This window comes from Diplotaxodon limnothrissa, linkage group LG23 (genome assembly GCF_057381915.1).
Source record: "Diplotaxodon limnothrissa isolate DT_005_m linkage group LG23, D_limnothrissa_male_GT1.1, whole genome shotgun sequence".
In the NCBI taxonomy this organism is placed as follows: domain Eukaryota; kingdom Metazoa; phylum Chordata; class Actinopteri; order Cichliformes; family Cichlidae; genus Diplotaxodon; species Diplotaxodon limnothrissa.
Window position 1 is genome coordinate 30,036,320 of NC_140617.1, and position 27,995 is coordinate 30,064,314.

Sequence of the window (27,995 nt, forward strand, 5' to 3'; positions counted from 1 at the left end):
TCAGAACAACACATCTTCATTGGTAATGAGACTTTCCACCACAAGTCTCTGATATCGGATATCGTTGAGTGCCGTCATGGCGTCCAGCTCGGGAGCCCTCATAAGTGTTGGGCCGAAGACGATGCCTAAATTCTCGCTAGTCATGAGATTCTCCTTCTCGTATTGTGTCACTCTGAATGAAGAAAGAGACCAATTTATATAATATGTAAAAACAACAGTCAAATAATAATGGAGATACCAAAGAAATAAGTATGTAACAAAGTAAAACAACTGCTCGTGTGTGTGTCTGACCTCTTGAGGTGACCCATGAGGTATCGCAGCGTCTCGCAGTGAGCTGGTGGCAGCAGCTTCAAGGCCTCATGGAGGGCCTCCAGTCGTTTCTCTGGGTCTGTTATTTCTACAACACACACACACGAAAATATTGAGATAGTGCATCTATACAAATGATAGCTTTATCCTCCAGGTCAATATTTTGAATAGATGTCTTTCAGAAATAAAAAACAAAAAACAAAAGACCTCAAGTCTCATTTGATTTAACAATATTTTCCTAATGAGTTTATGACCTTTGTCACAAGTTTTAAGTATTATTTTAATGAAATTCTATGGTAATTTACCACATTTGATCTAAAATAAAAAAACAAAGCAAGCTATGACTTTAAGTATGTGTAATTTACAATTTTGTTTTAATTTTGGGGCCCACTATGTAGAGATTTTGGCCTTTAAAATAAAAATATTAAATAATAAATATCAGGTCTGTGATGAGAATATTTTTAGCCAGCATCATACAAGTGTGGTTTAATTTAGGTACCTTTAAAATAATTTCTGTTCAAGAAACAGCCCGAACAGACATAGACTTCTGTTAAGGAGGGTAATAGATACTCTTTGGGTAAAGTATAAGCAAACCAACCATACCACATTATCACCCAAAAACCAAGATGACATAGTTCCATAAACTTTAACAACCAATGGTGGCTACGTCCATCTTCTATTTAACAGTCTGTTTTCAGGAGTTCTAACTAAGGTTTTATTGAATCTGTTTAAATTTTTACAGTTATTTCAGAAACCTAAATTTCTCCAATAGGAAGCTTAGAAGTCTCATGAGAGTGAATACTGTCTAAACCGCCTTCATTTGGCTAACATCGTTTAAAAATGTAACCATACAATTTTAACTGATGTTAACCAGGGGTATTCAATTAAAATTTAAAGAGGATCCAGACTGAGAGTTGCCTCTTGGTGACCTACAAAAGAGAGGGTTGTCTAGGACTCCTTTTGTTGCTTATTTCCCTATAACCCTGAACAAGTCATCTTTGAGTTTTAAGGTAAATTGTGGTTAAAAGCCTGAACGTTAAGACCTACTTGCAGCTTCTATGAAGCGTGGGTAGGCATCATACGTGATGAGGGGTATGGGCAGCTCTCTGAAGTACAGTTTGAGGGCTCCGGTGATGATGTTGATGTCCTCGTAAGCATTTGAGGATATGTCTGCTTTCTCTCCGTCTGTGGAGGAACAATCGTGCGCATGACATTTAATTGATTTGGCAAAAGAACCTGCTTATGGAACATTGGGGGGCGACACTTACCTCTATCAAAGGCCAGTTTAACGTCTTCAATCAGCTCGCTGAAGCCTGATATTCTGTATAAACCTTCTGACTGAAGACCTGGAAGGTTTAAATCATACCAATATTAATTTGATGACTACGATAAGCTTAAATTCTGCATAACCAACTAAAAAAAATTCAGTGTACAGCCTCTCAGATGAGAATGTTTTCTATTTATGTCTTAAAGAAATGATAAAATTTATGTTTCTTTCCTGCTATTAGCAAATACAACTGAAATGGATGCAAAAATGATTATTAAACACACACAAACACAACATATGTGAAGGCAGAAGAAAGAAATAAAGCGTGGGGTGAAGACTTCAACTGTCTCTCTCGCTCCAGTCAAGTTCAATCTTTTCAAGTCTTTATTGATTTCACGTATTAGTTTCACTCAAGTCATCAATAAAATGCTGTCTGCGGCAGCTGTCTTGAAGGGAAAACTGTCACTCTCCACACACGCACACACACACACCTACATTCACAGATGAAGCTGCCTGCATACATCTTTTTAGCATTGAGTGGGTGGGCTGACACACACAAAGGCAATCGCATCTTGCGTATGAACGCCAGCCTCGTGGGTGTTCTCCTTTCCTCCCCCTACTTCTCTTAACCTTGCTGCAAACAATACTTAAAAGCCTTTCTCTGTTATATAATCTCTGAGTCACACATACACGCTCTCTTTCTCTCACCTCTGGCCTCAATTTCCTGTATACACATGTCGACCACCATGGGCCTCTTGGTGTTGTGGGCCTTGACCAGCGTTGTCAGGTCACAGCTGTACACCTTCTTGACGTGCCGAAGGTCTGGCTGGCAGTCGTTGGGTACGACTTTGGAGCACTGCTTATGGACGTTCAACCCACAATCTGACAAAGAAACCCAGAATTTTGTTTTATGTCACTTTATGTCCATTTTTAGACATCTCTGTTTTTTTATTTTTTATTTTACTTGTGATGATCCTTAAGAGTCATTGTTAGACTGCATGATGAAAGTTGCTTTTAAATGTAGGCGTTGCAGAAGCCCAGTTCAATCACCCACACATGCAGTAGTGATCACACTGACAGCTTGTTCTTTGGCACCCAAGCCAGTCTTTTAACATTTTAAAATCCATGAAACGGCGCAGATGAGTCAACAACAGTGAAAGTGATTAACTTTAGCCTGCTCTCCTACTTTCGAGTCATGCTTTAAGACAGAAAGTACGAGTGAAAGAATTGGAAACTGAATCATGATTGGAAGAGAAAAATTACTTTATGGCGAGAAGGAATGTGCTTGTTTGTTTGTGACTTACCTGCACATTTCACTCCCTGAGCAATGAGACCCCACATGAAGTTGGCACAGTACTCACACCAGTGGGGACCCCTGAATGTATGAACCTGGTTAAATAGGCATAAAAAAAGACAAACTCGATGTGTTTAAACGTTATATTTGCCACAATAATTATTAAACAGCAGCAGATTGGGTCAGAGAAAAAATAAAAAGAGTGAAACACATCAGTCAAAATAGCCAATAATTGTATATTTGAGAGAAAAGGGTGGGAAAATTATTCATATGATCCAGATTGGGTCAAGTAATACCTGAATACCAGCAGTAACCTTTATTAGAGACGGACAAAAGACTGATGGAGACACAACAGGAGTGCTGAAAGGGTGCTCAGAGACAATTTATAGTGAGAGCAGAGTTTTAATCTGCTCATTTATTGCACAAATTGGCTCTGTATAATGAAATGCTAATAACCTCCATCACATCGCAGTACTCTTTGTGTGTCTGTGTGTGTGTCTGTCCACATTTCTCTTGAGCTCGGGACACTGTGGCTCTGTTGTGCCTCTCACTAATAATACACAAAATCATTATACGGGAATCTAAAAGTAAACAAAGGCTGAAAACATGAAGATTGTGTGTGTCTGTGTGCGTTTGTGTGTGTTTCTTAACACTCTAAGCCTTCTATGGTGAATTTGAATAAGTCCCCACGAGCTGAATCAGCGATTCTGGCAGCACACTCACACACATAAATAGGATTTGGGGAGCAAAGGAGTGTCTCACCTTGAAGTTGTGGACCTTCTCGTACTTGGGCGCCAAGTCGCTCTCCCTCAGGGTGGCCCGCCGCACCAGTGATGTGAGCTGTGAAAGGGCAAAAGATCGGATTGGATGCCAGAAAGTGGAAGCAGGGGAGGTGGGTTTGGAGGGGGCTGTTGCCCGGTTGGCTGCAGCACTGGGGTCCGAGGAGCCCGCGGAGAGTGGCAAGGAGGGAATTGAACCAGCACTGGCATTCAAGGCGAGCGCGGCAGTAAACAAAGAGCCCTTCTGACTTATTTCCTTCTCGCCTCGCCTGCGTGACTTCTTTTTACCCCTCCTAACAACATACGACTCTTGGCTCGGCATTGTGGGATCAACAGAGAAAAAGAAAAAATAATATAAAAGAAAACAAAGTTCAAATCCCACTGATTAAAACAATAAACCAAACAGCCTGCTGAAAAATTTAATTATTCTTAAAGGCTGCTTTAAAATAAAATAAATAAATAACATAAGAAAAAAAAATCCCAGAATAATTAATAAAGTAAAAAAAAAAAATAGAAAAACAACTATACTAAATCATCTCACAGCTCCATCTGACAACAACAACCCAAACCGAGGAGCCAGCATGGGACCAATCCTGCTGTCTTAGAACCACAAAGATCAACCAATCAGATTAGCGCAGCATACTGATGGGGTTAAATGGTGCAATTCCAGTTCATTAAAAAACAAAAAACAAACAGAAAACAAACAAACAGAAAAAGCCAGGCAGGCAACAAGAAATCTGTCCTGAAAACTTCAGTGAATAAAACTCAATAAATCTCCACTCCTTGGAAGGTGTTTGTGAAATCCTGATGCGACAGAATTCCTGTGTCTCGCTCTCGTGTAGGTGAACGCGTCAACCCACATGGCTCTGTATATATGTGTGTGTGTGTGTGTGTTAATCCGCTTTCCCCATCCTCTACACCAGGCAGAAACAGCGCTTGGGAGGGAGGGAGGCGGAGAGAGCCAGAAGAGGAGGAGGAAGGTGGGGGGAGTAAGCTGAGCTACGGTGCAGCAATGGATGAATTTAACAGGTCACAATGAGAGGGGAAGGAGCCAATCAGGATGCTGCATTTTCTTGTTGTTCGTCACCAATTCTGCCACCTCGATGGTCCCAGGAGAGACGGCGAAAAGGAGGGAGAACGAGCTGAGAAACAATATGTTGTTTCATTCATTCCTTCACATTTTTTTCTTCCTCTTTGTTTCCCCCCGTTTTCCTTTGTCATTCCACCTGCAGCAGCTGGATGCTTTTCCACTAAAAGCTTCCAGTATTTATGACAACTAGGAGCTGCTGTATCTGCCTTATACACCCGGCGGTAACAGATAAACACAAACCTTGTGTCCTCGTGTTGCTCTTGGGTTGCATCCATTGTCTCATGCCACATAAGGAACATTATATAAGAGCAGTTTAGTCTGGACTTAAGTGCACTTTAGAAGACGTCCCTTGTCAAGTACTGCCTCTGGGAAGGGGGATGTTTTCTCTTTTTCGACTTGTTTTTGGGCAAAGAATATGTAAGATTTACAAGCTGTGTGTTTTCTATGGTCCCACAGATAGATATAACCAAAGAAACGTGTGGATTTTTTCATCACAAATCCAATTAAAACAAGCTGCCGCACATCCAACTTCATTAATTCTCAGCTTATACACACAACACAGTGAATATGTATGACTGATCATGGATATTTAATGACTGTTGTCACTGTGCTGAATGCAGCGGGGTGCAGGTTGGCGCACAAAAGAGCACTTTGATCACAGTCAGATGCAAAAAGGGCAAAAAAAAAAAAAAAAGACAGAAAAGGAAGAACCATAACAGCTGTAGATAAAATCTGCAGAGCTAAAAGTCACCGGATATTACTGAGTTTTTCTATCATTTTCTCAGGTAGACCAAAAAGTGCAATCTTATTTTTCCGCCACATTTCACCTCACCGTCCAGTGATTTCAATCTGATAACAAGGCTTTAACAATTAATGTTTAAAAACGCACGTCTGAATCGCCCTCAAAGGCACAGTAAAACAGAGTTTAACCCCCGTAACTAAAGGTGATTAGCTGCATGAAAAAAAATACGAATTTCCTTCTCGTGTTTGTTGTTCCCACAGTGAGCTGCCTCTGGTCTCAATGTCACTGGCGTACTGCTTTGTCTGCAAATCCACCCAATTATGAAGGCACACACGTACACAGGACTACCCCCATCACACACACACACACACACACACACACACACACACACACACACACACACAGTGATGTATGAGGTGCAGTGCAGGTGGTCATGCACTGCAGGTCACATAAGGCCTCATGATGCTGAGCAGTGGTTTAGCAGATAAACATACTGCACTGTGGGTGTTTGTGTGTGTGTGTGGAAACTGGATTATATTATTGTGTGTATGTGTTTGTGTGTGTATGCAGGGGTCTTGGGGGTTTTGTAGTATAAGCCTGAATGCAGCTGCATGCACTCATCAGCACAAACTCACAGTTGCAGAACTGAAATTTGCATTAGAAGTTGCTCAGTCATTAGCAAGATGACCAAGAAACCTCGCATCTTCCTATTTAAAAAAAAAAAGAAAGAAAAAAAAAGAAAGAGAAAAAAACCTCGACCGACAGGAAAAAAGTTTCCCTTCAGTTCCTGCTTTAACACTAATTAATTCACATCTGAACGAAAATTAATGAGCCGACAACAAACTTGATTCCTGTATACTTCGTAGCTTTTGGGACATAGCAGGTTTCTGCAGGCAAACCGCTGTTATGTAATTTTACTGCAGAGCCCTTGGCTGGAGGCCATCTCTCCTCTGCATCCATCCTCCGCCTCCTTCTTCTTTTTCTTCACCTTCTTTCTCCATGTTCCTCAACTCTCATCCTTCTATCCTGCTGCTGCATTTACACCAACTTTCCTCTGCTCATTTGAATTCTCTACGTGGTCTCTTAACATTTAAAGACCTAATCTTTTTAGATATATGTGTTTATCATTTATACGTTTTGGTGGTATATACGCTCACATTAGGCATTATGAATGTTATAACCTCTAGTAACACAGGTAAGGTTCAGAGACTTTAAGAAATTACATAATACCTCATACTGCTCACAGTATAAATCCAGTATGAACTAAACTATCACTTGTTAAACTGAAACAGAAATGTAGAACTTTTTATTACCATGTTGTATACACTGTTACCAAAAATGGTTAAATAGCTAGGAAAAACACGCCCTATCAATGGTCTGCTGCACTTTTTCAAAGTCTTGAACAAAATTCTGTTGCAGATACAAATTTTGGCGACCATTATCTTGCGTTCAGGTGACGTACGCTGAACATGCAACTTGAAACGGACACAAATGGAGAACCTAACACTGCACATTGGCCGAACCTGATAAAGAGGTGATGGGATTCATACAGACATCTGAAAAGGTCTTTATCAACAGGAAAAACCTGTACAACTTATTAAAATACATTTACACACCCAAAATTTATGCTTTCCTTCACATTTTCCAAAGCTGTCAGGCAGGTCAGATTGAATTCTTTTGCAGGGCCGAATTTGCCCACTGTGCCCTATGTTTGACATCCATGTACTAGAGGATTGTTGCATTGCTTGGACCAGCCTAAAGTAACAGATTTACATTAATGCAGCGCTTTAGTGTAATTAACAGTAATTAATTAAGTCGTGTTATCTGAAACCAAAGTCTGTGATACTTTTCAAAAGTCTTAATTCAGTATTTAGAGGTGAGTGAAACGAAATTCTGTCACAAATACAAATTTTGGTGAATAAATGATAATCACTGCATGTATGACCATGCTTGTGAAAAGTTTAGTTCAGATTGGACGACCCGTTAACGAGGAGATAGGGTACATACAGTAATGTATACATTATGCTACTAAGCCAGCAAATAACCAAAATATATACATTTCTTTTTTTTCCATTTTTAATTATCCCACATGTCTGGACTTCACAGTGTAGACTCCAATGTCCTCATCCTTTGCCACTCCTCTGATTAAAATGAAAAAAACTAGGACTCATCTCAGTGACTGTAAACTTCAGCCAACATTTCTTATTCAATCCCCCGCCAAGGCCTTCAGGTCAGTTGCCAGGAACATGTTTTTAAGAAGCATCTTCCAGAGTGTCTACACAAGATCCTTCTTAAAAACCCACATTTCGACATTTCTTGTAGGAAGTGATAAGCCCAGAAAATATTGACTTGTATTCATTGTGATTACAGATTAAGGTTTCTTATTCTTATTATTCACCCTCTAAAGCTCTAAAGTATAGATCCTCTGAATGATCTATTCAAAGGTTTTGGACAAGTCTGAACAATAATTACGAAGTCAAACTTGGTGCATCTTACAGCAGATAAATGACATCACGCTCATAGGATATACGATATCTAGATCACTGATTGTCCTCACCCTTTCCTCTGTGTTGTGGTCATCTTTGGCTGGAGTCGGTCCGTCAGGTTCCTCCTGGCTGTGAGGGAGGTGTTTTTTCAGGGTGGGCTCCTGGTTCAGAGTGGTGTATCCCACATGCTCGTAGATAGGGTTTATGGTCATCTTAGCGATGTACTCTGCTGCCTGAGAAGAGAATTAAATCCCTGTAAATTCAATCTGGGAAACTGTTGCCTTGTCTTTGTATCTCTGAAGGCAGCAGAGAATTTTTTTGGCTTCCAGGGAATAAAATCTTGCCTCTTACCTATAGATTTGGCCCCGTTTTTAGATTTATAGACTTCTTCCAACTTATGTTTAGGTAGTCTATGGGAAGTTCAGTGTTTCTGTGTCCCCTAAAACCTTACATTTTTACTGTTAATTTTTCTTTAGCTGGCCCACAACTATAACTAATAATGTTCTTCATTATCCATGTTTTGTGTCCTGAGACACTTTTTTTATAGTTGAAATAAGCAAATAATAAATAATGGGACTTCTGTCTTCTGAAAGAGATTTGAATTCTGCTCATCTGGACGTAGAATTTTCTCTCTAAGTGATTCCTTCATGCTGACTGCAGGTTTCCTCAACCCTATAAAAAGTACATTTGCGCAATGACTGAAACTAGCGCTACTAACTAACAATGGCTCATCAGATCAGTTTCATGATCGTTGATATGCAAATTCTCATGATCACTGATCAATGACCATGAGTTCCATTCACAGAGAGTTGGGGAATGGCTGCAATCACAGCATTTTAAAATGATGAAAGATATACTTATAGGCCCCCTCCTTGATTCAGAGTAGGTGTTTCCCTTTTCACGGAAACGGCCTCCTTGACTCCCCACTCAAACTAACGTTTCTCCCTGTCCAGGATGTGTACAACTTCATCACTGAAAGACTGGCCACTGGTCTCTAGTTGGAAACAGACTGGAGACTCGTGGCCAAATGAGACAGCTCTTCTGGACTGTGCCATCTGCTTAGCTAGAGGTTGTTTGATTTAACTGTCAATGTGATCGTCATTACAATCTGCATATCAATGTATCAATGATCATAAAACTGATCTGACGGCCCATTGTTAGTCAGTGTTTACTAGTTGCTAATTTGGGTCATTATGCAAATATACCATTTATAAGGTTGGGTTGGTCAAGGTTGTTCAGTTGAGACTGAATAAGACAGTTGAATGAATAATGACGCGTTTTTCCCACTCACAATACATCCAGATGAACAGAGTCAGCTTTCTGGGATTTCTTTACCAGGATGACTGAGCATGCATCAAGGCATTTCAATTTTCCTTCTGTCTTTGTGACTTTTTAAGGAATTTAAGTGTTCACATGATCATGAAAGTGATTAAATGTGTCTCAAACTGATGGATTTACACCTGTCAAAGACAGTAAAACTTTTTTGAGAAATGTTGCCATTCTGACAAATACCCATCCATAATTCATACTGAGGCATCACAGGCTTTTATGTCTCTCTGCTGAACAGGACTGCTATAAATAAGGAAAGCAGGAGGAAGGACAGATCAATGCAAAAACGCACCTTTGTCTCGATATAGAGTGTGATGAGGCCATCTGTGACGAGGTCATGGATGGACTCAAACCTTTTTTCCCCAACAAAGTGTTTCCCGTCATGGTAGAGACGGAAGTTTCTTGTCTGGTTCCCAAACCTGCAGATAAAAGAAATGAGCAAATTTTGTTATTCGGTATTTTGAAAGTCAAAATTTATGTTAAATCTTTTCCTTGAATTTTTTTTCAATTAATGCATCCTCAGGGTCTGACTCAAACCTTGACAAATTTTGATAAGAGAGGGCCTATAAAATAGCAATAACCTTGTATCTGCCAGTCTTTGTAAGTCGAGGGTCAAAAACTGAGGTTATCTGCAAAACATGTCGTTACTCTCTCCAATTTAAAATCCTGTAGCTTTGCTTTCCGCTAACACGGAGCCAGAAAAGAGTGGCACAAACTCTAATCGACACACAGACTTTGAACTGGGCCACCACACGTGCGCTGTTATTTCTTCCTCAGCGGATCACAATGAGATTAAAGCAGCACTGTTAAATCATTAACCCAAAATCCAACCTTTCTTTTTTCTACCACTCAGACTGGGACTCAAGTTTATGAAAGGGTATTTATGGAAGGTAATTATAACCACAGGGGTAAGGAGGGACAGTAAATGACTGAGAACAGTTGCGCAGGTGGAAAAAAAAAAATGACACAGCTATGAATAGACCGAACTGACCCAAAACTAAATTCAAATTAAGCCATGCACCCATTTAAAAGTGTGACACCTACTCTGAGAAAATGATAGCTCACAGTCAAGTAAAACTAACAGCGAAGTGTGGGCAGCCGGGTAAACTGACAGAAAACAAGAAACAAGCCTTACTGTTAACAGGCTTACTCTCACTCTTTCACAAGCCTTGCTGTGAGGAAACATGTGCATGTAAAGTTGAGCTCCTCTGAGCTGTTTAAAGGTTGACTGCAGAGATAAATCCTCACACCTTACAGCACCTGAACACAATTAGACAAGCTTTAAAAAGCAGCATGCACTGTCACACAAATGTGTGCTTGTACAGACAGAAAGGTGTAGCCTTGGTAGTTAATATCATATTCTGTGTCTGTATTTCTTCTCACTCTGGCACTGGATACTGTATCAATATAGTTTACACTATGCTTTGAGATGGGAATAGGGCCGATAAGGGGGAAAGGCCTTGAAAACACTGTCACAACATATATCAAAATGTAAATATTTGATCATAATACTCTAGTTCTATCATGGATATCTGATAGCTATAAATATTGTAGAACTGCAGATGGCTAATAGCTAGTAGCTAAACTTTATATAAACACAGAGCTAAGGCAGTCAAATGATGGAAGTTTTGAGGTTACAGCTTTTCCTTTCAGTAAATTTGATCATGTAGAGATTCTGGTTGGTACTAGAGCTATGATTTATGTATCGCACTGCAATTGTGTCCCTTTGCATATCTGCGTACAGAGAGGGGTTTTTTTTCAACCAACAGAACTGTGCTCACATGCAGTCCATAAAATTAAACCATAAACCATAAAATATCTCCTTTATGGTTCAATTTATACTCCATCCATCCATTCTCTTCTATTATCCAATCCTCTCAACAGGAAATTTGAGTATTAAAAAAAAATAACAAGACGGAACAGTCGACCGACATAAAGTATTCTGCACATTGTGCAAGAAGGAATTTTCTTTTCACCGAAGCACTTCCAGCTTAAAATATCACATTGACACGAAGCATACGTTAGTCGGGGATGCTGCTAGGACCTTGGCTAACGCGTCACCCAGCTTGCGACAAACCACTCACGGAGCATCGGGGACTGAGTAAGTCTACCTCGGAAATACTGACTGACACAATTGCCAAGTGGATTGCAACAAACTGCAGACCTATTAATATCGTTGAGAACAAGCGCTTTACATAGCTTTGGTTCCTCGTTTCAAGGACTTGAAGTGCCTCTCCAAGAGTGACAGAGAGAGTGGATAAATGTTTACAGAGTTTTTTGTTAACATGAATGTTTAAGATGTTCAATAAACATGTTAAGTGCATATATTTTCCCATTTTTCTGGGGTCTGTTTTTATCATGCAAAATGAAATGTGATTAATATTGAATAAAAATGAATGATATTTAATCATGATTAATCAAAATGAATCCACATTAACCCTGTGGCGAATTAGATTAAACATTTTACTTGTTTGACAGCACTAATATATATTATATATTAGTGCAGTAGTTCCCAAACTCTTTTTGCTAGCCCCCCCCCCCTTTGCTTTACAAGAAAAATGTTTTTCACGTCGCGCTGTGCGCCACGTTATTGTTTACATGAGATGAATTGCAGAATGGCAGATAGAAACAAAATACTGTTAATTCTGATTATCTTCAGGTTTTACACGCTTACATATACACACACAGTTACTGTCCCTCCATTTAGAAAGGCAGAGGCGTCACGGTGTGATTATTTTACCTGTAGTTTTTTTTTTTTTTTACTGTGTAATAATATTCAACATTGCTATCAGTACATTTTTCAAAAAATGCCTCTCTGTGCAAAATGGGTTTAAACACATAAACAGCTGTGGGATCCTGTTTGTCTGTGATTTGAACCGGGGGAACAAATCATGGCAGGATCAGCCTGATATTATTTGTATCCCACTGTAACTTTACTGTATAAAGAGCTAACATCTCCAAAATGTCAGGAGTAGTTAGTCATTACAACAAGTGTTTGTGAACTAAAAATCAAGAATGTGGGATACTGTTTGTCCTTGATTTGAAGGTTTTCCCTTCATGCTCCCATTCCATCCAGTATTTAAGTCTGATGTCATTAGCTATGTCTGGGCCCAAACTACGCTGCAGGTCCCAAAGTCAAGCGCTCACTGCACCATCACTGAGAGTTGAAAACTGTCTAAATTCTTTCATCTGTAATAAAATGATCAGTGTGGCTTAACGGAGTTAGAAGTTACCAGGGAGTTAGCTTGCTAGTTTCCATCTAAATATAATATAGCATGTTCTGACTGAGAGAAAAGGTAAAACTTACAGCTCTGCTATCACTTCCAACATAAATGGAGACAGAAAACTAAACAGCAGTGACTTTTGCAGGGTTACTGAAATTGGGATAGCTGGTATGTGTTAGCTAATGATGTGCTACGTAATCGCTACCGACACACCTATGTTAGCATAATATAAACAGTGAAGCTGGAGGACAAACGCTAACTTTTTTCCACTCAATAGAAGTTAATGTGAGGGTTCCCGATGGTTAGGGACAAATGCAATTGCATGGCAGGATGTTGTAAAAGGACCAAACTTCAGTCAGGAGAACAAGTGAGAAAATCCATCCATAATACAAGGTTAGTCATTAATATACTGCTGCATTGCCTGGGCTGTAGTTACATCATAAGGTTTTAAAAACTGAGCTTTAAAATTAGCGGTAATAAAAACCAAAAGAGGCTGACAGTGATCACTCACTGTTTTAGGTGCTTGTAGATTAAATAAAACAAGATGCAAAGCATTAAAACATGTTAAAAACACAACAGCCTTATTAAACGCATAGTAGTTTGGGCCCAGTAGCAGGATCCATCCCGTCATCACTTAAAGACAATGCTCTTACTCCAGAATGCTCTTCTCGGTTTTTTTGAAAAATCTAGTGTTGCCAATAAGCTCATGTTTGTTCTGTCTCCCCAAACTAGCATACCTTAGAGCCAGTGTGTAAGTGCCTGGCTGCCTCTGACTCTCTCTGATGAGGTAGCTGCCCTCTGCCTGACTCAGTAACTGGTCAGCCTCTTCTCTTGAGATCATCCCATGGAACCTGGATGCAAAAATAGCTAAATGTAAGCTTATTTGATAAACTGAAGAATCTAATGAAGAAAAATCCACATACCAATTGAAAATAATCCTCATTGTTTATAATGTAATGACACAAAGTGCTTAACACAATCTACTACTACAGAGAAAGCCAACTTACTCTCTGCCATAGTATTTAGGTCGGTTTTCCACCTGTAGGGGAGAGAAATGGTGATTGTTAAATAAACAAAAAATTAAAATAATCTCACAATACAGTGTGTAAAATGCTTTAACACTACACAAGTTGTGTGCTCTTGCTCAAAGAGCATGTAACATTTTCAGCATTTGAATGTAAGCCTCACTTAACACTCAGCTGTGTGTGTGTATGAGTGAGAGTTTGTGAGTGTGTGGGCATCAAGAAAATTGCATGAGTCAGATAAAAAGCAGAGCATCGTGTTATTCTCAGCAAAACTGCTGTTGAGCCAATAAATCAGCAAGGGCCTAACAAACAATGGTAAATAATAAGTTAAATGCCCTATGTCTGTGTGTGTGTGTGGGGGGGGGTCTCAAACACCATAAGATGTAGATAAGGAGCAATCAGGGAATGGAAATCGAGCACTTGTACATGGAGTCACGATGGAAACAAGTTTTTATTTTTAGAAGAAATTGGAGCACAAACTGAATGCCTACTGACTCTAATGCAAAAGTGGTCAAGTTGGTAAAATCCCGAGGGGGGGCAGAATTAGTCTAGCTGTTGAGGAGAGAGGAGACATGCGATCTCTGCTGTCTGCCATGCACGTGCACCTCTGGACAGCGTCCAGATCTGCTCTGAGGCCTGTCAGTAAACCATGCATGCAATGGACATACTGTTGAGTGCAAGCTTGGGGGGGAAAGAAGCAAAAAGAAGCTTATCTTCAGTCTTTTCAAAGTTTTTGAATGAAATGATGAAATAAAAGGGCACAGAGGGAAATGGAAAGATTTTTTTCACAATGTGTCAGACAGGGCGTGGAAGCAAACACATGAAATTAAAAAAATAGTGGATCTGAATATATGTCGGTACCAGCATTTACAGAGGCCAATGAAAAAAGCTAAATAAAGATACTGCATGCTTGCTCACCAGAGGGCACTCTACAACTTACCGACATGTTTGGAACACCACAAACACAAAAACTAGCTGATCAGGGGCCTGTTCTTCGTACGTCGCTTACTACATCCAAGATCAAATGACACATCCAAGACCAAACCATCGCGCTAACCGTGAGCTCGCTAATCCGGTTCCCCGAACACACCTGCTGTTGACGATTAGTACAGCTGGACGCAGGAATGTGAGATCACTGGGTGTCGTAAAAGGGGCTACGCATCGATAGTAGAAACATTGATCGGCAACCCGCTGATTGGTCGGCGAAAATGTCGAAGGGGCGTGCTCGGTATTTTCCGGCAGCAGAGCAAGAACTCATGAGTGAGGGATTTCAGGAGTTTCAGAGTTTAATTAAAACGCAAGAGAACACTGCAAAGGCTGCAAAAGCAAGGAGAGAGGGCTGGCAGAAAGTTGCTGACAAATCAAACTCGTAGGTAATTTAATAATAATAATAATAATGGATTGGATTTATATAGCGCTTTCCAAGGCACCCAAAGCGCTTTACGATACCACTATTCATTCACTCCCACATTCACACACTGGTGGAGGCAGCTACGGTTGTAGCCAGGCTGCCATATTGCGCCATCGGCCCCTCTGGCCAACACCAGTAGGCGGTAGGGTAGATCTATCATATGACACTATATTGTCCAATATCATATGGCATTATATTATATTATAATATGTTATATTATATCCCCTTTCACATTAGAGCCACAACAGGACCCACAAGAACATGGGAACAAGTAAAAGTGGAATACAGGAGTATTCTACAGAATGGTAATATTTATCTCTTAGATTGCTTTTCGTCTCTTGGCAAGGTAATACTGGCCTGTAATACTCTGTTAGTTTGTTCATAACAGCAACCAAGAAAAGGGCAGAGGAAAAAAAGACAGGTGGTGGTCCTGCACCCCCTCGTCAACAAGTTGGTTAAGTAAATAATACCCTCACGGGAATATCGATATCTCTCAATGAGCACACTGTCGCGCTGAGCTAAAGGATCCTGTCTATCCCGCAATATACGCTGAATTCTGAGGACTCTCCTTATCAATCTTGCACCTTCCGCAATGGGTGGCTCGCGTATACGGACAGGACATGGCTGCGACAGGCTTCCCAAATCCACCTTCGCTTTTATAGCCGTGGTCTCTCATCTTGATTACACGAAGTAATTTACAATTACTACTCTGAAATATGAATTACATCTGTAATAATCACATACATGTAATAGAATGTTAATAGTACATTTCCCTTTTTTAGGAAATGACCTGTATGTATCTGTGTGACATCAATAAAAGGATCAAGTGCTGCATTATCTTTAGTTACATTGATGTTATTTATTTATGGTGAAACAGTGGTGGAATATCGCTGTTGCTTTCGTATAAATGAAGCGGACATACCTGCGTGGCCGCGATCTAATCCTGTTTACATAAAGTAAACCTGCTCCCGAGCAGGTTTACGCTTACGGCTCTGTTGCTATGACAGCAAGTCCCGGATGAGCTTCGGGGAACCGAACGATCCAGGATCACGCAAAATCGTCAACAATCTAATCCAGCTAACTTACTTAGCGAGGTACGAAGAACAGGCCCCTGAACAGAGTCAGGCAAAAATAAATAAAAAATAAATAACAAATGTTAGGGAAATATGTTGTGTGTGCCTGAAAGGAAACTTAAAAAAAAAATTCAGCCAAAATATCAGACTTTTCACTAAATATTGGTGTCAGTGTCAGTATCAGTCTTTATTGGTCGGCTCTACTTTGAGCTAGGCTAAGACTCACCTCTGTTAAAACTCTTCATGCAAATCTAACCAGAACATTTTGAGTATTTCTGCTAATAGGCAAACTGAACCAAGGTAGTAATGATGTCACTAAATGCAGCTAAAGGTATGTATTTGCAAGTTGTATGTAGTCCACTCTGTGAGCCAAAGGTTCAGACTTTGCTATACACTTTTCTACTCTTGGATATCTGTGTGGTATCACTAAAAAGGGGATGGGACTAATATGGTCAGCACAGGCACACATATTTGCCTGTGAGCACAGAAGTAACACCCACCAACCTTCTGTTTAAAAGGTGCAACCAATCAGAACAAAGCTGGCCAAAAGGGAGAAGGAAGGGTCTTAAAACGGCTCATTTCTGAAAAATGTGAATTGAAGGTCACCAAGGCCCAATTTAAGATTCCAACAATAAAAATATGGAGATGGGAATTACCACAATAGATAACCTTTAAGGAAGAAAAGATAAAATATTACAGTAAAATTATACTTTATGGTCCCAATATGACATTTCTCTTCACAATTTATGTGGTCAAATCACCTTATAATATTTTTAATTTATGGCAAAAATAATTACCTTCCTCACACTCAGAATGTGAGGAAGGTAACTGGCAATACAATAATACAAGAGCAAAAAGAACAAGAGTAACTATGCTTCATGGAAAAGAAGTGATAAAAGACCAACAAGACCAAACATCATCGTCATCTGAAACAACTGCTAAATTAACCCTTCAGTTAATATCAACAGGAAAGCAGCTTTAACATGAAATCAATACTGAATGTTTAAAATATCAGTTATTGCACAGATGAGTACATTTTAAACTATTATGTGAACCAACTTGTCTAGAAAGTCTGAATCCGCTAAACCATGCCAGAAAATTTTAAACCATGATCACAGATTTACTGAAAATCTTTGAACTGTTCAGCCTATCCACATATTAAATTTCTGATACTATATTTCAGAAACATGTGGCTAGTAAATGTTTGTGATTATTATATGACCTTTTTCCTTCAGAGAGGTGTTGTTATGTTTTATCCACTCAAAAAACCTGGTCAAGAACAGAGTTTTTCATGGCACTACTCTTGCCTCTGTGCCCTTTAAAGCAAAGTCAAATCAATAAACCTACAAATGTTTTCAACACCAAGTCACTTAAATGCACTGCAGGCTGTGTTTGCTTCTTTAATGTTGTGTAATTGATTGTTTGATTGCACTGCTTTAAAAAATGTTATTGCCATAGCAGTAACACAGCGTAACCTCCGGTCCTCCAGCTAAAGGACACACACACTCTCTTTGTCTCCTTTGCACCACTGTTATGCACCACAAATTGTACCAAAAGTACCAGCAGCAGATAAGTGCTTATTGGTGCATCATTAAATCACATACGGCTGCACACCCAGGAGACAAAGTGGGGCTGCTGGTGGGGGGGGGGGGTCTGCTTGCTTCAAATAGGTCAGCGGTGACTACCAAACCAAGGCCAGGGCATCAGACACAACAGCTGCTCATTTTGCATACGCACGCACGCACGCACGCACGCACGCACGCACGCACGCACACGCACACACACAGCCTACTATCCTCCCATCATACCCTAAGATGACTGTCTTTACACGCAAAAACCAGATGTACAACCCCCCCATCCATCTTTATTAATCCCCCTTGGATTTCTCCAACCCATGCTGAGCAGATGTGCTGCTGCGTGGCATTTAGTGGACATCAGCATCATGCCAAACCACCTGCGTGCCCTGGGCTAGGACAAAACCTCTTCTCAATAAACTACTCCACCACTAACTAAGACATAAACACACTTCAGTTTGCTGTAATAATTAAATAAAGCTGTTACAAGTGAATTCGTTTGTGGGAATAACTGGATATTTCCTTAGTACTTTAACAAGTGAAGCACCAAGCCTGCATTTTCAGAGGATGAGGATCAGCTGGAACACGACGCTAAGAGGTTTTTTCATGTCCTTTGTGTAGCTCTGGATTAGTGTAGCGTGTGACCTTTAGCACAACATAATTTCTGATCTCTCCCATCTATCCTGTTATGCCTGTTCCTCTGCTAACGAAGCAGAACAGCTTTGAGTACGGCAGGGACAGAGTGTGAAAAATCCTGTTAGATTGCCTTAATAATACCAAAGCTAAACATAATAAGAGCATGATATAGTGCCGGCTGACAACTTTAGATTAAAGACAGCTTGACAAATGTCGCCCCTGAAAAAAACTGAGAGGTGAAGTGCAGCAGAAAAAACAATCAGCCTTGGTACAAGCTGAGTCAGCAGTCTCTTTGAGGAGACAAACATGCTTACTCCAGACTTGATCTACACCAATAAGGTTTCTGTTGTTGGTTATTATCACACTCAACTGTCATTAAAACCAAGAACAGAAACTATGCTGATGCTAGAGATTCAGGGTAAAGGGGTCTCAAACTTACAGCTGAAGTCCTTTGCACGATTTCAGTAGATTTCACTTGAAAAATCCATGATGACACATGCCCATACGCTCTAAAACTTTTAACAGAACAGCGGGTTCTTACCAAAGCATGGAAAGAAGCAGTTTTCTGAAGTAAGAGCAAGTACAACAAGTACACATGTAGACTTCATCACCTGCTTCACATGCTATATCATGCTATATACATGCAGAACCACAAGATGTCACGCTGGAGCTCAGCTGCTTCCAGTGGACTGCAGCCCAGCTCATTGCTAAATTCCCCCCAGGTGTCCTAAGAGCCAAAGCCTGGCCCCATAATTAAGCCCATGTAGTATGTCATTTATCGGAAGCCTGTTTCAGTTAAGTGCTATCGCATCAGCTGCACGAAGAACACCAATACAACTAGAGCAAGCTATATCCAACACTCACACTGTAGCATACACTGAACTTGACTAGATTTGTTGTGATAGCAGGTCAGAGGGCAAGCATGAAATGAAGTATGAGGCATGGACTGTAACTTTACCTGTCTACTGTCGTGGCACTGTTCAGCTTGCAGCAGGTCACTATTGCAAAACAATGATTACAGCAACCAGCTGCAGACCAGCATATTGGGGTCTGAGACAGTACGACTATGTGACAAAAGACTCAGGAGGCGCAGATAAACAATCATCAAGGAGCTCCACAAAAGCGAATCGGTCAAAGCGCTAGCAGAAAAATACAAGACAGGAAGGGATATGGATAGCACAAAGTACTGGGCTTTAATATACATGGATGGCCTGCCCAAGTAAAGTCTATGTGTAGGAAACACTGTCCCAACATCACGATATGGGTCTGTCCGCGCTCTGTTTCACCATGTTTGTGTATCTACTAGAGATGGCACGATACCACTTTTTTATGTCCAATACCGATACCGATATCATAAATTTGGATATCTGCCGATACCGATATGAATCCGATATAGTGTATTTTTTAATCAATAAAACAGTTTTTTTTAATATCTTGCTGCTTTTTGTATAAGTTCATACTCAAGTTAAAAAAAAAACAAAAAAAAAAAAAAACACTAAAGCTATTCTGTTATACCTGTATGCAAAAAATACACTGCACCAAAAATATTTCATAGTTCAGCAATACTGATCAATCTAATAAACTTAAACCTACTCCATCCTCCCTATTCTGGTATTTTAAAGAGTACTTAGCAGAAATATTAAGCAACCTAACTAACAACAGCTTATCAAGCTTAAATGTGCTGCTGTTGTTCAGCCGCTGGTTTCCTCTTTCTGGCGCGAAGTGAGCAATAAACAAACAAGAGAGACGGACTTGCAACAGAAAAGCCAATCAGCTGATCATTGATCAGTTTCATGATTGAAGTAGAAGCAGCAGAGGGAGAGATAGAGAAGCAGTCGCTCCATATATCGGTTGTTAAGCTTAACGCAGGAATGCTTTACAAACATTCAGAGATGAACTTACACACTTGCTTTACTTCTCTCTGGGATAACTTCCTATTCTATTTAATGGATCAGATTACATTTTTTTTTTCATTTCTCTCCGATATCCGATCCAGTAATTTACGTCAGTATCGGACCGATACCGATACGTAATATCAGATTGGTCCATCTCTAGTATCTACTCTGTGGCACTTAGAATATATGCACAGATATGCAGAAACAGACACACAAACGCAGAAAAGAATAAAGTTTTTTTTTTTTCTTTTGGTGAACTGGCTGAACGTTTAGTTTAGAATTTAGTTAGTGCTCCTACCTGACTCACTTTTGTGTTCTTTATAAACTTTGGGGGCGACCAACATGCTAACATGGACACAATGCTGGACCACTTACCAAAACAAGCATAGGGAATGGATTTAAATAGTTATCAAATAGTTTTCTGCTGCTAACATTCAAAATCTCACTTGCAGAAACCTTAACTTTTAAAGAAGCAAAGGTTTATCCAGATAAAGGGATTGAGAAACATCACCACAAAATACTGCAAGTGAAAAATGCAATAAAATTGACAACTATGGTCCAAGTGTGACTGTCTTGTTGAGCTGACCGTAGAAAACATGTTAGAGAAGAAAAACTACTTTTGCATTTGAAGACGAGTTCAATGAGGATAAGAATTTGAGCAAAGCCTCGTGTGTATCTAGCAGATCTATTGATGTTTTTTCACTGCAACATCACACAGATAAAAAGCGGATTTCAAAATATGAGACGTGCTAGAATGTGCTGGTTGATAATAAGGACATGTGCTCTCACCTCAGAGGTGCAGGTGACTCTGCGTGGGTGAGGTGCCTCCTGCTGGAGCTGATACACTGTGACGGGAAAGAGGCCATGTTATAAAATCATCAAACAATCATTGAAAACAAAGAAGACAAAATATTTAGGTATGTTTGAAAAAAACAAACAAACAAACAAAAGGTATATTGATACTTACAGTAGGATTTCCACACTGGTGGCCTGTATTCATCATGATCTGAGGACACAGAAAGCTCTCATTTAATTCCTTTGATGCAGCACCCCCATGTGGAGAAAACATGACAGTGACGCAACAGCTCTGTGTCTAAATTTTAATTTTAATTCATTAAACATATAACTGCATCAGAATGCGGATGTATTGATCAAGTCATTATCTCTTTGACATTAGACCAGCGTAAAGAAAGGGGAAGCTTAATGTACAGACAAAAATCAAATGTTTTACAATCACATCAGGGAAGAGCATTACGATTTTAGGGCACTCACATGAATTTCACAGCTAAGCCTTGAAATTGCTGAAGCAAACAAGCCAAACAAACACAGAAATCTACGCTCCAACACTGACAGCATGACTGCTTTATTTTCTAGTCTGTATGCAATTACCTTGGGACATCAGAGTGATGGATTAAGTTTTTTCCACAGCAGAAACCACACAGAGCATAATTGGCGACTAAGTGGCTTAATGAATAAATCTACTCCGTGAAGCATAAAATGCTGTGAAAGATTCATTTATACCGTGGTTGCTTTTAAATGAGCTGTGCAGTGTTTATCTTTGTTACCCTCACACTAGCTTTTACTGTCAGCTCCCCTCCCTTCCTCAGGCTGTGTGAAATTAATTGTAGATGGATATCAACATCATGGCAGTGTTCCCCTGTAGTTTTATTCGGTTGTAACACACCATAAACAACACTGACAGTAGTATTAGCGAATGTGATTAAAACTAGAGATGGACCGATCCGATATTACGTATCGGTCCGATACTGACGTAAATTACTGGATCGGATATCGGAGGGAAATATAAAATGTAATCTGATCCATTAAATATCAAAAAAGCACCTCACAAAACTTGCGACATGGCGTAACTCGGCTCATAACCGTAGCACGTAGCAGCAGTACGGGTCACGTGATAGAGCGGCTGTGTGTATTTGTAGCCTCGCTACCAAACCAGCATTTCATCTCCGAGGAAGTTATCCCAGAAAGAAGTAAAGCAAGTGTGTAAGTTCATCTCTGAATGTTTGTAAAGCATTCCAGAGTTAAGCTTAACAACCGATATATGGAGCGACTGCTTCTCTATCTCTCCCTCTGCTGCTGCTACTTCAATCATGAAACTGATCAATGATCAGCTGATCGGCTTTTCTGTCGCGAGTCCGTCTCTCTTGTTTGTTTATTGCTCACTTCGCGCCAGAAAGAGGAAACCAGCGGCTGAACAACAGCAGCACGTTTAAGCTTGATAAGCTGTTGTTAGAATTTATTTAATATTACTTTCTACACCAGGATCCTTTTCTACGTAGCTGACGGCTGGTAACTGTGCAGGGGCGGATCTAGCAAAGTTTAGCCAGGGGGGCCGATAGGGCACGAACAGGGAAAAGGGGGCACAAAGACATACTTTTCTTTCTTATTCTCATTTAAAATGTCTAGCTTTTAATAAATAATTATCTGAATCTTACATCCAAAGTTTTAATCTGATGTAAAATGTATAGAAGTCCATTACTGTATATAGTAACTATTAAGTCTAATATACCCTAGTAAGCTATAGTACTTCATCATCTGTGCAGTCTGCAATTTTGTTGAAGAAAGATGTTGAATATATTTAATTATTCTTGAAAAATAACTGATTTCTGTGCATTTTTTTTCACACTGCATCAAATTATAGTTTATTACGTCAATTAAGCATCATGAGGTGGAGGGTGGGTGGTTCCCTATTTTTTTTTTTTTTTTTTTTTTTTGCTGGGAGTTTTAGAATCCTATTAGTTAGGTTGCTTACTCTTTAAAATACCAGAATAGGGAGGATGGAGCAGGTTTAAGTTTATTAGATTGATCAGTTTTGCTGAACTATGAAATATTTTGGGTGCAGTGCATTTTTTGCATACAGGTATAACAGAATAGCTTTAGTGTTTTGTTTTGTTTTTAACTTGAGTATGAACTTATACAAAAAGATATTAAAAAAAAAACAGTTTTATTGATTAAAAAACACACTATATCGGATTCATATCGGTATCGGCCGATATCCAAATTTATGATATCGGTATCGGACATAAAAAAGTGGTATCGTGCCATCTCTAATTAAAACCGAAACACTTTTGGCCCCAGGCGCTGGTGTGGAGTCTGGGTGAACTCTTGCGGAGCTGCTGAGCACTTCTACTCAAAGACACCCATTGTGGCGCCTGTAAAATCCCAAGGTACACATTTAAATTATGCACTTTACATCTATTGCATGTGTTGTTACTGCAATGACCTCAATTCCCAACAGAAATGAGATTTAACACTTCCACTTGTACTGGGACAAAGTGAGTCTTGTTACATAAGCATGACAAAGGCATCATCAGTCACTACGACATGCTGTTTACTTTATCCTTTATGTGCCGTAAAGCATAAAACAGGTTGTTAAAGAGGAATCAGTCACGTAGTTGCAATGAATGATGTCTTGCTTCTTTGTACTTCATTATACTGCAGTTTCTATTCGCTTTGTTTATATCTTATTCTGCTCTGAGTTTGGCATTTTGTGTATATTCACAGCACTGAGCAAAGGTTTTGAGTTACTCCTCATCTTTTCATCTGGTGTCCAGGATTTCTGAAGCTTTTTCAAAGTTTTCCTTTGGACACTGGCTGCTTCTTCACTCTTTTTTAGTCCTGTCCTTGTGTCTCACTTGAGTTAGCATATAAAAACATCCTCGCATACACCAAGGCGAAAAGATGCAGGAAGAAGAAAATCTTACGAACCTACACTTTCTACAAATAAATATTTTATAAGGTTATTTACAGTAGCAGAATGCCTATATGCATACATGTAAATGTACCTATACATTTACACATAACCACAAAAACATACAGACAACTCCAAAGCAAAACAAAAAAAATAAGCATAGCAATTTTGAACTGAGTTACTGGCCATTGTATACAAACCATTAAAGATATAGCTTATCTGACTCATGCTGTGAAAAGTGAGATGTGATTTATAAAGTGTCATGTTCACAGTGCTATGTAAAGCTTGTTTTTGATGATTCCATAGTTAGTAATGCTTAAATTAGCTAGCTTTGTTTCAAAGCACTCTGAGAAAAGTAGTTTTCTCGTTTGCTCAGCAAAACTGTCTTATATCACATAACTTCTGCAGTATAGCAGGTAATATTTCACATATTGCTTTGAACAGTCAATTAGATTGTATGTACAAAAAGAGTGGAAATAAACATATCAAAAATATCGTTTGTGAAAATAATTAAGAAATCCTACACTGAACATCTAACAAAAACTAAATTAAAATACTTAAAGTGGACCCCTATTTTGTGTCACATATATAGGGTTACAGCTTCTACAGAGTTTCAAATTATGAGGTCAGTATGTGTACAGTAATCCCTGTGAGCCAAAGGCTCAGGGTTTGGACTGCTCTGAACACAGTGTTTGAGCTTTTCGGCTGATGTGTGATGTCAGTGAGAGGAGATACCTGCTGTTATTGAACAACAGCCAATAGCAGAAAGTTAGCTTAAAGTGGAGAGTTTTAGATAGCTGTTCAGGTCCTGTGTGAAGGCAAATCATAAGATGAATTAAGCTTATTTTAAACATTAGGCCATGCAAAGCTACTTTAGCAGAATCCAAGACCAAAAAATTGAAACTGGAAATCAGTACAAAAGGTCCTCTTTAACCCAGGCCTCGAAAATATATTTTTGTCAGCATCTGGCCAATTCAGAAATGTATTCCGTCTTCCATCTTCTTTGCATGGGTAAAACTAACAGTCCGCTTCCTGTCCTTGTGTACAGAGGCCACTCTACAAGCCTTATCTATTCAACACTTGTCGTCTCGGTATCCTGTCTTCAAAATAACTCCAAATCCTCCCCGGGCAATCGTCTCACCCTCCTTTTCTTGAGGTAACACAGGCTCAAAGATACACAAACTAACAAGAACCCAGACAAAACACACGGACTGTTCACACTCCCGGCATCTGCAACAACAAATGGGCACTTTTCCTCCTTCATAACACATGTAAGAAACACTTGGCCCTTTGCTACATTCAGAAAATACGGGTTACAGTAAATTGCCTCGTATATTTACATTAAAAAAGCAAACTTTAAAATACAACGGGTTGCTAAAGATTAAACGCTTATGACCTCTTAACAAAGTCACATTTCAAATACGAGCTGTTAGCGGATTGTCTGATGTCCTGAAAGGAATGAAAAATAAAATAAAATAAAGTGAAACCACTGATGGCTATGATATTATATATCATATCATTAAAATACTATCAATATGTAGAGCTAGTTGCAACACTGAGAGCTTGGCTGTTTATTACAGCTACCAGGGGCACATCAGCAATATAATATAATATAATATAATATAACCAGCTCGCACTGGAACGGTTCGCAGCCGAGTGTGAAGCAGCGGGAATGAGGATCAGCACCTCCAAATCCGAGGCTATGGTTCTCAGGTGGAAAAGGGTGGAGTGCCCACTCCGGGTCGGGGATGAGTTCCTGCCCCAAGTGGAGGAGTTCAAGTATCTCGGGGTCTTGTTCGCGAATGATGGGAGAAGGGAGCCGGAGATCGACAGACGGATTGGGGCTGCGGCTGCAGTAATGCGGACGTTGCACCGGTCCGTCGTGGTGAAGAGGGAGCTGAGTGTAAAAGCGAAGCTCTCAATTTACCGGTCGATCTACGTCCCTACCCTCACCTATGGCCACGAGCTGTGGGTAGTGACCGAAAGAACGAGATCGCGGATACAAGCGGCAGAAATGAGCTTCCTCGGAAGGGTGGCTGGCCTCTCCCTTAGAGATAGGGTGAGAAGTTCGGCCATCCGGGAGGGGCTCAGAGTAGAGCAGCTGCTGCTCCACATCGAAAGGAGCCAGCTGAGGTGGTTCGGGCATCTGACAAGGATGCCCCCTGGGCGCCTCCTGGGTGAGGTGTTCCAGGCATGTCCCACCGGGAGGAGGCCCCGGGGCAGACCCAGGACACGCTGGAGAGATTATATCTCTCGGCTGGCCTGGGAACGCCTTGGTATTCCCCCGGACAAGCTGGAGGAGGTGGCTGGGGAGAGGGAGGTCTGGGCCTCTTTGCTTAGGCTGCTGCCCCCGCGACCCAACCCCGGACAAAGCGGATGACGATGGATGGTGGATGGATGGATGGATGGATGGATAATATAATATAATATAATATATATGTATATAAAAACCACTGAACGATGACTTTTACTTTTGAAGGAAATTTTACTTATAATGGGAATACTTATCTACACCGATTCAATTCAATTTTATTTATATAGCGCCAAATCACAACAACAGTCGCCTCAGATTTGACATATTTATATTGCACATATTATGTGAGTCATAATAAAAATGAATAAAGAAAAAGAAAAAAAGAAGATGAGAAAGACGAACATGAGGAGCCTGTAGAGAATTTACAGAGCTTGTCTTGGAAAAGCAAAATATATTTGGCACAACAGTGCATTCAGATTATACTTTTGATTGCAAAAGATGGTAGACAGTACATCTTGTTAAAAAAACAACAACCCAAAAACCAAACCATAATTAAAAACAAAGTGTCCTGGAGTCCATAAGAGATGCTATCAGTGGCGGCTGGCCCATAGGGGGCGCTCGGGCTCCGCCCCCCCAAATGTGGAGGAGTAAAAATATATATTTTTAAAAAATTCATCAATGATAGTTTTACTATGTGTGTGCCCATATACAGCCAGGCGTATTTTAACATTTTCACCAGCTGACTCATTAAAGTTCAACCAACAAACGGTGTTTTTCTTCTTCTGGGGCGCTCGTCAAAGCGCCCTTGATATGCAGCGAAATAGCCTATCATTAAATGGTTGCCAGGGGAAAATAATAAATATTTGACCTATCAGCGTCGCTGAATTAAATGGTTTGGGGGCGCTTAAAATTGCGCCCCTGCAGAAAACGCGCGAAGATTTGCTGTTCTAGAATTTTACCTCAGTCAGTAGCCTAAGTGAGCTATAAGGTCAGAGAGAGACGATGGCAGCGGTATTGTTAACGGTTGAGGCACAGCCTCCCCCAAATTCGGTTAGATCGCTTCTAACCTACCCTTTTGCCAGAAGGACAATGGCAGAAAAACTGCAAGTTAAAGAGTTGGGACCTGACAAGCCCGAAATTCAACTAACCCAGGCAACGAAGGAGAAGTCAAAAGCATACAACAGGACTTTTTGTCGGAGTTGGTTCCAGCGCAAGTCGTGGCTGACAGGCCACTCAGAAAGACAGACGAGCAAAGTTCTTGTACAAATAAGAACCCTTAACCATATTTACTCTCTTTCTCCATCCCTCTCTCTTTCTCTCTTTAGCCCACCCCCCCAATCAGTTTACAGTTGTTGTTTTCAATAGTTATTTTTCATTCATTCAAAAAAAAAAAAAAAATCTGTTCATGTTCATTTTTACAAATCTATACAAATGGCCAGAATATGGTTGTTCATTTTTACAAATCTATACAAATGGCCAGAATATGGTTGTTCATTTTAAATTTAAATTAAAATTGTGTTGTTTGATGTACTCATTAAATGGGTCATTTTAGTCGATATCATAAAAATTGCCCCCCCTGAGATTTTTTTCAGGAGCCGCCACTGGATGCTATAAAGAATTATAACTGCAAACTGAACCACTTATGGCTATAATGCAATACTAGTTTTCCTTATTTAAAGGATCTGGATTTTTCTTCATTAAATCAAGTCTACTATTTGAAACTTCTGTGAATACGACCACTGACCACTTTTCATTTTTAAACAACATGTTTAAACAACAGATTGGAAGTTAATCATAAACAAATTAACACACCATTCTTAAATCCATAAGACATTCCAGGGACAATCGTGTACTGTGAGATGCTGCTTACCAAAGACATTTAGGGCCATCTTGATTCT

At 39.9% G+C, this 27,995-nt stretch overlaps 1 protein-coding gene across 2 annotated transcripts; it reads right to left on the minus strand.

Annotated features, from left to right (window-relative positions):
- LOC146608492 (N-chimaerin) lies at nucleotides 1-27,986 on the minus strand. 2 transcript variants are annotated; one of them, XM_085347247.1, is made up of 14 exons: nucleotides 27,968-27,986; nucleotides 21,102-21,140; nucleotides 20,924-20,979; nucleotides 13,528-13,559; nucleotides 13,258-13,371; nucleotides 9,589-9,715; nucleotides 8,039-8,200; nucleotides 3,633-3,710; nucleotides 2,881-2,965; nucleotides 2,285-2,458; nucleotides 1,578-1,655; nucleotides 1,357-1,494; nucleotides 292-397; nucleotides 1-172 (listed from the first exon to the last, which is right to left on the minus strand). In XM_085347247.1, exons 1-14 carry the CDS (start codon nucleotides 27,984-27,986, stop codon nucleotides 1-3), a joined length of 1,380 nt encoding a protein of 459 aa, XP_085203373.1. The 2 variants fall into 2 exon arrangements, with proteins under 2 accessions (XP_085203373.1, XP_085203374.1); XM_085347248.1 differs by lacking the exons at nucleotides 8,039-8,200; nucleotides 9,589-9,715; nucleotides 13,258-13,371; ... (2 more) ...; nucleotides 21,102-21,140; nucleotides 27,968-27,986 and adding an exon at nucleotides 3,854-3,971 and having other exon boundaries at nucleotides 3,633-3,778.
- Nucleotides 27,987-27,995: the final 9 nt, after the last annotated feature.